This window comes from Cynocephalus volans, chromosome 1 (genome assembly GCF_027409185.1).
Source record: "Cynocephalus volans isolate mCynVol1 chromosome 1, mCynVol1.pri, whole genome shotgun sequence".
In the NCBI taxonomy this organism is placed as follows: Eukaryota; Metazoa; Chordata; class Mammalia; order Dermoptera; family Cynocephalidae; genus Cynocephalus; species Cynocephalus volans.
Window position 1 is genome coordinate 179950823 of NC_084460.1, and position 10713 is coordinate 179961535.

The 10713-nt window shown below is 32.1% G+C and overlaps 1 protein-coding gene across 7 annotated transcripts in view; it reads right to left on the bottom strand.

Moving 5' to 3' along the window:
- The window catches only part of SYNJ1 (synaptojanin 1), an 86868-nt gene that overhangs the window by 39427 nt on the left and 36728 nt on the right, over positions 1-10713 (bottom strand). For all 7 annotated transcript variants that reach the window (XM_063088873.1, XM_063088863.1, XM_063088911.1 and 4 more), the window contains exons 7-11: positions 8403-8464; positions 7245-7341; positions 5900-6069; positions 4674-4755; positions 1906-2058 (exon numbers count right to left, since the gene is read on the bottom strand). In XM_063088873.1, coding sequence (XP_062944943.1) covers positions 1906-2058; positions 4674-4755; positions 5900-6069; positions 7245-7341; positions 8403-8464 — 564 coding nt within the window. The remainder of the gene's footprint in view (positions 1-1905; positions 2059-4673; positions 4756-5899; positions 6070-7244; positions 7342-8402; positions 8465-10713) is intronic.

The window sequence follows — 10713 nt, forward strand, 5'->3', positions numbered from 1 at the left end:
TTTTAAGCTACTTTATTGCCTATGCAAATATAAATCATAAATATAGTAAACTTATTCTTACATGAGAGTTGATTATAACTTTTAATGAACATTTATTTTATTAGGCATGTTAGTTACCATAAAGAGGATTTATTTTGATTTTACAGATCTGGATAATTGTTTTTAAAAAAACCTCTTGCCTTTAGAAAATAACTAGTTTGCAATCTGTAATTTTTATTCCTTAAAGGAATAACAGTAATTAGAAGTTTCTTTTCAGAATACAGAGCCAATTTTTTTAAATGTTACTAAATGAAGAGACAATTTTCTTACATGCCACTAAATGAATACCACTATATTAAATTAGGTATTTAAATGTTATTTCCTTTCATAAGATACTATACGCAGATGACATTATTTGAAAAGACACTCACCATTCATATTATCAGGCAATTAATCAAAAGGAATCCAGAGAAAGGAAAAGAAAGAGCAGTTCAGATGTTAGATTTTAGTTCAATTCAGACTAGTATATTTAATACATAAAATTTCATATCTATATATTATGTTAAAGATAAAAGATCACTGAAAATATATGTAACCTCTGTACATATATTGTTTTAGTCACTGCAGAAACAAAAAGACAGAAGAACATAAAAATATTTTAAGCAACGGTTGTAGAGAATCAGCTCTTAACAGCAAGAATTATGTTGTCTATTTAAAAGGAGTAAATGAAAGTTTAACAATTTCAGGTTTTTAAAAATAGGGACCATTTAGAAAGTAAATATTTGTAAAAGTCAATATAAATTATTTCTACAAGCGTACTTCAAAAAGTTCATGGAAAAATAGAATTGTAAGATAATGCAAATCTTTCTGTGAACTTTTTGAAGTATTCATGAATGAGTTGAACAAAAGAAACTTTGCAGGTGAGGTAGAGAACCTCTGGACTGAGGCATGGCACTGTATGAGACACAGAAGAGGAGGAAGATTTAGAAGCTAATAGAAGACTTGGAGATGAAGAATGGTCTTTAAAGAATTTCAGTTGCTATATTGAAGAAGCTGAATGAGAACTATAAAAGTGGTAAATGTTCTCATTTCTATTCCTAAAATAATTTGAGGAATTGCAGAGATTTAGAATGTTAATAAATTCAAGTGAGGCCAGGGTCCATAAAAAGTTAAACAATATTTAAGTATATAAAATAATGAAAAATACCTAAAGTATGGTTCCAGAATCCCTCAATGAAGGCCAAATACTAGAGTGGAAGTAGTCTTTAGATAATACCAGCAAGTAAAAAGTAATGATGAGATATAGAATTATAATTAAGTCCAACTCTCACACTTCTTTGGCACATTTTAATAGCCTCCTTTTCAAGGTGAGATAAGTAATAGGATAAAAACTAAACAATTAAACCCTAATAATGTTGGGTTCACAGTAGGTATTGCATAAACTGCTGACTGATTTACTTCTCCATCTAGCACTTATCACACATCTATTAAACGGCAGGCACTGTTGAACACACAAAGCAAAATGAGATAGAACCCTTTATTAGGACAACTATGATTAAAATCACATTTATAATCAAAATAAACAATATATTTCTAATCAAAATAAAACATATACAAGGGGAAATCATGAAAAAAATATAAGCAATACATATATAGCCTTAGTGGGTTATCACTAAATGACTAACTAGTCATCTTACATACGAATATATAGCCCCCAAACCTAGGGAAGTATCTATCTGCTAGGAATCATTAGTATCCACTGTAGAAGGAAGAATCAAAGAGGGCATAAAAATATGATAATACAGAACTCAAAAAGAGATATTTATTAATTTAAAAAGCTATTAATTTAAAAAAGCGCATTTAAAAGTTTTTTTTAATAGAGGAAAGAGAGGATTTTTTGTAACGTTATGAAAGATCTAGCTCTACCTTCGCCTTCCCTTCGAGAGCTCCAGTTCCTGCATATATCTTACTGATTGAATCACCATTCACAGACCACATTGACCGAAAAACTTCTTGAAAGCGAGTCACCAACTGAGGCTTTTCAGCTAAGCCAAGAGCTTCCAATTGTTTAGCTAGCATCTAAAACAACAAAAGAGAAACTTTAATAAGTGCACTAATATATTAATTGTAATTTGACTTTAAGTACTACCAGAATCAAGCCAAAAATGTATACTATAGGACTATGTGGGACTGGATTCTGAAAACATAACAGTTTGCTAGGCTACCTGTATTATTTCCCACCATTTCAATGTTTAAAGTAAATACCACATTGGGCCGAGCCCGTGGCGCACTCGGTAGAGTGCTGCGCTGGGAGCGCGGTGACGCTCCCGCCGCGGGTTCGGATCCTATATAGGACTGACCAGTGCACTCACTGGCTGAGTGCCGGTCACGAAAAAACGACAAAAAAAAAAAAAAAGTAAATACCACATCAATGAAAATTACAAGTAACTTAATATTTTCTTGTATTAATAAGAACTTCTTTCTGATTAAATGATAAAATTACTCATATTAAAATGTCCCTATAGGGCCGCCCCCGTGGCTCACTCAGGAGAGTGCGGCGCTGGTAGTGCCAAGGCCGCAGATTCAGATCCTATATAGGGATGGCCGGTACACTCACTGGCTGAGCGTGGTGCAGACCACACCCTGCCGAGGGTTGCAATCCCCTTACCGGTCAAAAAAAGTTAGACTAGTAGTTTAGCTTGCTCACTGAAAAGACCTAATTAATCAACAGCATGCATTAGAATAGAGAAATATTTACCTAGTTTACCTAAATATATGTATGGAAATAAGTAAGTTTTTAAAAATTTTTAGATTTGGTTTTTTAAGTTTGGGTAATTAAGGTAAAGTGATTATAAGAAAAGAAGAGCTGCTCTTAAATTGTCACAAAAAGAAAGAAAATTAAGTTACAGCTGTGCCTAAAGTCACGACATCTTTTTATGAATAAAATCTATATCAGTAATACTCATATACATAAGGGAAAACTAGGGGGAACACAGTACGCACGGAATTGAAGGATCTTTAGACTACCACAATTCCCTCATCACAAATAACAATAAAAGTGTTCAGAAAAGTTATTGATCTTTACTCTATGATCTCTAGCCTTGAAATCTGGCAGAGTCCAAGCAACATACAATCCTAATCCAGTCTGTTTCTATTTGGAATCCAGTCATATTCTATGCCTTGCATTTTTACTTAACTTTTATTTGTAAGTATGGTGATTATCCATTATTACAGAAGAATCAAAAAGTAAAATAATATAAAAAACCCTAAGCTGGGTTCATTTTATTACCTAGAGATTTATACCAGAGCTGTTCTTTGCTAGCATGTAGAATAAAACAAAATAAGCAGCCCCAGGACCTTCTTTATCATTAAAATGGCTTTCTGTCTTCAAGGAATTAGGCAAAACTGATCTTACTTCAGTACTAGTTTGGTTTTGCCTATGTTAGCAATAAGTTTTGTAACCAATCAACCAATTGCTAATACTAGAGAGTATTCTCACACCTAACTACAAACAGTGGAGAGTCAGCTAAGTCAGATCCTGAAAACTAATACCTGTCACACTTTTAATGAAGAGTTTCAAGTGTCTCATAAGGTTACTCTCACAAACCATATTCAGCCACTTAAAACTAGAATTTAAAACAAACCAGAGCCATGTGATAAACTCTATCAAAATGACCAACATGCCTGCTTTCACTCTTCTTGTCTCTGTCATATTTTCCAAATAAATTGTAATGATAAACCTAAATGACAAGTTTCAAAAAAGTCCAAACAGTAAAATTTATTTAGTTACATAAAAAATACATTTCTGTAGCAAACAATTTTACACATCGTACTTTCATTTTTGAGATAGAAAGAACCTCAATGATGGAGTAACTAATTAATCAATATTCTGGCCAAATTCAGGATCATTAACTAGAGGAAGTAAGTTATTTTCTTATTCCTGTTTTTTATAGTATTTGAAAACTATGCTAAGTTTCTAATAAACTAAATGAAGACCCACCACAGCCTTATGACCCTAACTTACAAGACAGGGAAGACTTAGAAAGCTCAGCACTGCTCCACAGTTTGTCAAATAGTTGAGACTATGTCTATGTTAGACTGACTTTGATGGATAAGTGGAATAGAAGAAAAACTTTTAAACAAAGACCTTATCAGAGAAGTTGAATCTCATTCATTTTCATTCTAACAATAGGATTTTCATCTGATCCTGTTTTTTATAGCCACCGATTTAAAAATGCCAAACTGTATTGAGTTAAAAAGTGTCAAGAACATAATCCTATAGAATTGGACATGTCAGAGCAAACCCTCCTCATCCTAAGACAGACTTTTAAAAGACAACACAGAAAATAAAGACAACATACATATATATCTATGTATAGATATGTATCTTTTTTTCCCAAAAGACAGGTAAAAGAAGTGATGATTGGAATAGTATAAATAGCAGTTTTTAAAAGGGAGAGTTAAGGAAGAATAGAATAAAGTCACTAGACAGCAATGAAGAGCAGGTAGAGGAAACATTTAAATCAAAAAAGATTTTGGCCAAAAAAAAAAAAAGACTAGAAGAAAAGAATGCCATTAATGAAGCATAACTTCATTTATATCTTCTGAAAAGTAACTAATGAGAAACATAAATATTATAAAAGCACTCAAGAGGCATATAATACAAGGCACATCCATTTTAATTTGTTTTTTACCTCTAAGCCAAGGAATGCCTGCACACTATTTGTTCTATCAAGACAATCCAAGCAGTTTGTTCGAACTGTACCACTCTGACATCTGTAACAAATTCAACTAAGTTAAACAGCTAACTTAGAACAAAAATGGAGCTAAAACAAACAGAATAACTGAAGTAATTAAAATGTAGCACCCGCTTCCCCCCTCCAACATTTTATTATTACAACTTCAAACATACGAGAAAGATAAAAGAATTATACTGTGAACATCCATATTCTCACCACCTAAATTCTACAACTGTTAACATTTTGCCATATATTCTTCATCACATATCTATCATACCCTTGCTTTTAATTAGGCCAGTAGTTAGGAGATAAACATACATTCAGGTTTATAATCCTACAGTTTTTTATACATTAAAGGTAATCAAATACTTAAATCAAAAACCTAAGATCTGTTATCACTACTGACTGTCTTATAAAATTTCTATGGCAGTGATACTAAATATCATAAAATTTTTTTAAAAATTAAAAATTTGAGTTTTGTTTACTAAAGTTTACCTCAACTTATATTCTGAACTTATATCTTTCAATATTTACTTTTCTTCTCTATTTCATATGCAAAACCTGAAGATTTAAATTATATTAAGGTAGACAGTAAGCAATATCTTTTACTTCTACTTGCATTTAATAGTCTTATCTGAGGTCAAAAAATATTACAACATTAGTTTTAAAAGAGAAGTGAAACAGTTTCATAAATAACAGTACAAGGTCTGGAGCCAGATGAATCCTAGCTCTAACACTTTCTGCTTATGTGACTGGGAGAAGATTATAGCCTATGCCTCAATTTCTTCAAATGTAAATGGGTATAATAATAGAATCTTTCCCTACCATTGTTGTTATTGATACATGTAAATACTAAGTACACTTCATGTCCCATAATATGTGCTCAATAATGTAACTATTATTATTTTTTGAATCCTACACAAAGAAAAACAAGCCTAAAATCAAATATTAAAAAGATATTTTATTTAATTATAAACTTCAATTTAAAAAAGGAAATTTAAGAGTTCAATGTTAAGAATAATTTTTAAATTATAGCAAAGTTCCAATTTAAAGACAGAGATACCTGGTTGATCCTGCCAGAAAAAAAAAAAAAAAGAAAAGAAAAGAGAAAGAAAGAACAGGAAATAAAGAAAAAAAGAAAAGAAAGACAGACAAAGAATAGAGAAACAGAGCAATCAAACCTTTGAACTTCACTTCCATTGAAATAAAAAAATCCATAATCTACAAACTTCTGGACTTGAGGTTTAAGAACACTATGTAATTTTTCCACCTTTCCTCCTTTAACCATTTGATGATAGTCAAAATTCACCATCTGGATATCAGCAGCATGCTCAGAAGCTTTCAAATGACTCTGAAAGTAAAATGACAAATATTCATCTAAATGTTAACTAAATATGATCTTATCAATATAATGTTATAAATGGAACCTTAGGTTTTAAATTAAAACCTCAACATAGTCCCTTGAAATTTTACTAATCCCACAAAGCTTTCAATAGCACTAGCAGTAAAATGGAAAATTACTTGCTGATACCCAATGACATCTTTTCCCTAAAACCTCATATACTATCCCTGAGAGATTAGGTGACATAATTAACATCAGGGAATTTAAATAATCTCAACTCATTTAAAAAAACAAAAAATTACTTCGAATCATCAGCATTTTATTTTTACAACATAAATTTAATATCTGTTTATACCTATTGTAGAACTGCAAAATAAAGTATCTTATTTTTTAAGACAATGCTTATCAAAGATTGAGTCATTTTTTATATCTTCCTTCATTACAGACAATATATTTTTTAAGTTTACTACAAAAAGTCACTCTCTATATAATCTGTTTATTAACAATATTTATTTCATAAGGTTAAAAAACCTAAATAATTAGGTTATTTTCAGACTCATAAACTGAACTTCAGAAAATGTTTTCTAACCATTTTTATTAATTTATTAATAATCTCATGTAACACTATACTTTAAATTAATCCATTATTAATTCAATAAATGTTTATTAAAAATATTTTTCCTTTAGAAGTCAAGCATTTCTTTGGGTTTTTTTTTAGTTGGAATTCTCATGTTTTCTCTAATCAATACAAGACTGTATAGTCTTACATGTATCCAAAAATATTATTTACCATTTCATAGGTTAAAAACAATGACTGTGGTTTCTAGGAAGCAGGCAAGAAAATGACAGATGAAGGAAGAAACTGCCTGATATTTCTCTACTAGTGACAGATGAACATATTTTGGGGAGAGAGTATTTTTCTGCTTCTCTACAAAATAAATAAGCAGATTAGAAAGCAGTGTCAACTGCCGTAAGAGCTTTCCAGAATCCCGATTTCTGAAACATAAGCCTAAATTGTTTCCTAATAGCCTGAAAGAGTTAAAGGTTCCAACAAGTACCCAACATTTTTCTAGAAAGTAATTTACTTCCTGGGAGAATTTCATTATTGTATTCTTTTTTTTTTTTTTTAAATACCATCCTAAGAGTCCAGGAGCTAGAACAGAAGAAGAAATGACCATACTTACCTGGAAAGCCTTACTTAGCATATGTTCACCTTCCTTAGATCCAAGCAAATTTACTATTATTTGTTTACCATATAAATTCTTAAGTGTTCTAAAATGCCTATTAAAGAAAGAAAAAAAGCATATGTCAAATGATAAGCCTAAATTCTTTTTCATTGTTTTTGTTTTTTTTGTGGTTTTTTGTTTATTTTTACTTTTTCTCTTTTTTAATTTTATTTATCTAAAATTTTTCCAATAAACAAGAATCGATTTTTGAATGGAACCTATGTGGCAGTATTTTAAACTCATAGAATTGGCAAAATTGGTTACAAATTCATCTACATGGTCTCAAAACTCTGAGTTCATGAAAACTCAGTTATAATACAATTTCCTCTCTGACTTATGGATTCTGAGATTCCCACCCAGCTGGAGCTGTGGAATAATCCAGCAACCTTTCCACTCTGTGAGGCTGGCACCAGACAAGCCATAAACTAGGCTGGGAAGGCTGTAAAGGCAGAGGGTGAAGGGCTGCACCTCACACATGAGGACATCACATACTCTGTGAGTATTCAGCGCTAGCTCTAGCTTAAGAAAAATGGGTCCTAAATATGAGTCTTTTTTCTCTCTGGCTTCCAACCATTCCAGAAGCAATGCCATACAAAGGAAACATAACATGAGATACCTCTATAATTTAAAATTTTTAAATTTCAAGAAAGTACCTTAAAAAAAGTAGAAACAGATGAATTTAAATATATTTTAACTCAATACATCTAAAATATCATTTCAACATGTAATCAATATAAAACAAATATTAATGAGATATTTTACATTCTTTTTTTCTTTGCACTAAGTCTTTGAAATCCAGCGTGCATTTTATACTTCCAGCACATCTCAGTGTGGACTAGTCACATTTCAAGTGCTACCTAGCTACATGTGGCTAGTGGCCACCATACTGGACAATGCATCATAGAGGAAGTTTTAAGGCCAAGAGATCAAGACCTCCACTTTCAGTGCTACCACTCCTATAAGTCATAACACTAGGTGTCACAGTATTCCAATTACATTAGGAGCCAGAGGAATTTTACTTAGGACCAAAAAAGTTGAAATGAATCAGTAAATATAACTAGTCTCACAGCTTAACAATATCAAAACTTACAGCACTGTGTAAAAATAATGTTTTACCTGTCGAAAGCAGGTGCATTGGCTTCAAATCCCCTTGACATACGGACACGATGGGACCCCACCTTAGGTAAGAAAAAATATGTTTAATCAAACTAAAAACCAACATGTAGACAAAAGAAACACCACTGCTTACATTATGTAATGATTCATTTGCTGAACACGCAGTAGTAAATCAAATCATTGATCTTCACTCATAGTATTCTTTTTAAAAAACAAGTTCTAGGGGTTTCCCCTCCCTTTTATTTTTTAAAAAACCTCATTAAAAAAAAAAAAAAAACTAAGAAAAAACTAAAAGTTATACCACAATGAAATGCTTATAAACCAACAGAAACTTTTATTGATGAAAGATATTTTTAAGAGTGCTTTCATACCTCTGTTTTTAAGCTCAAACTGCATGTCCTGTGTTAAGTTAACTGATATTATTACCACTTGGGCAATAAAAAAGGAAATACAGACAGGTGAAATAACTTGGCCTCTTAGATTAATACAACTAATTCCAAAAAAGATTCAGATGAGATTTTACTTGTCCTAACCTAAGTTCCTATTTTTCCAAGCAGCTTACCAGTACAAGGTCTATGTGTTTTTTTTCTCCACTATCTGAATACTCTCTTTACCTCTCCCTCATCAAAAGCTCCAACAAATTAAAAATATCATTCCTTCCTGGAAAAACAGACTTTCCAGGTCAACCTTGCAGTCACACAAGTATAGTAACAGCACGTTTTGATGCATCAGAACTTATGGGTTAAGCGAATTAAACAAGATGGAAAACATCTACCTATTGTGTATTGTTACGCTTTTTCTTTTTTCACATTGAAGAGTGGCAGAGAGATAAGGCAGAACTGAGAAAGATCTAACAGATGCCAAGAAAAAATATAAACGAGACCAGATTATTTCCCTGAACTTCACTTAAAAATGAACATTTCTCTCTGAGACTTTGGGATCAAAGTTCCCCCAAAGTCACTCTCCAAAAGTGACGTTAAAGGGGGTGTGGGAGGAGGGTCAACAAATCAGTCATACAATTTAATAAAACCGGAAAATAAGTTCTAATATGCTAACTTAATTCCAAAATTGAATTAACAGTACTATCATTCATTAAGCATTTTTCCTTGCTGTCCTAAGTCAGACAATCTAATGACTGTCCTGATAACTAGTGGATTCTCTTTAATTTTTTTCTTTTTAATAAGAAATTGATTAGCCTGTCTATATTTAATTTCATTTTATAGTACTCAGAACTGCCAGAGCTAGCAGAAAGCTGAGCCTAGAGGGACGAGATCAGTTAGAAAACTTAGAATCTTCCACACTAAGAGAAATTATGAAGACCTTAACTGAAATGATACTGGTGGGGGGAAAAAAAAGTCCCAATGCCTAGGAGAATGCTGGTGCTTAGTATCACGGGGCTACCTTTGCTTGCTCAGGATTGGCTGCTTCAAGGCCATTAGAGTAGGATTCTGCAGAACAGAAGTTTCCAACTTTGGTAGAGAACCTAGTTAAAAATGCAGATTCCTGGCCCCATTCCAAGATATTGTTTCAGCTGATCTGAAGTTGAAGCCATGAATCTACATTTTAAAATCACTTCAGATGATTCCCTTAACAGATTTTAATTAAAAAACCATGGTGGAATTTATCATGGAGGATAAGAAGCAAGTCAAGAGACAACTGCCTAGGGATTCCCTGTCTGTGACTTCTAAAATGAGACATCTCACTAGGCAACACTAACTTCAAGGATCCCCTAAAATAAATTCCAGTCCTGAAAATGTACAAGACAACTAATAACCATTTACAACTAAAAGTCCTTGTTTGTCTTCTGTGGATAATTAATCTTTGGACTTGGTTTTTTTATTTAAAAAAATCAATTATATATTTTTAAAGTCTTTAAAATCAATCATGTATTTTCATTCCTTTATTACCTACTCATTCAGAATGGTGGGGAAAATGGTGGGAAAAATCTATTTCTATTCAAAACTACTAAGCTAAAGAAGAAAACTACTGACCCAATCCTCAACCCAACCCCAACAATTTCTATGAAGAAATGCATAATTTAAAAATCCATAGTTTTCATCCCATAACCATATGACAATTGCCAGCCAGACTACCTACAGGGAGGCCACAGCATACAGAAGAAGTAAGGAAGTCCTACCTAAGAAGGATCCCTCAATATAACTACTTAGGATCCAACCTTATTGAATAATCAAACACTGTGATTCTGAACTTCTTAATAAAATAACACAGAAAGCAGTATAACATAGGGCCCATAAATAGCTTACTAGAATCTCTTACACTAGCCTTTCCCTAAAACAAAAGTATTCACCTT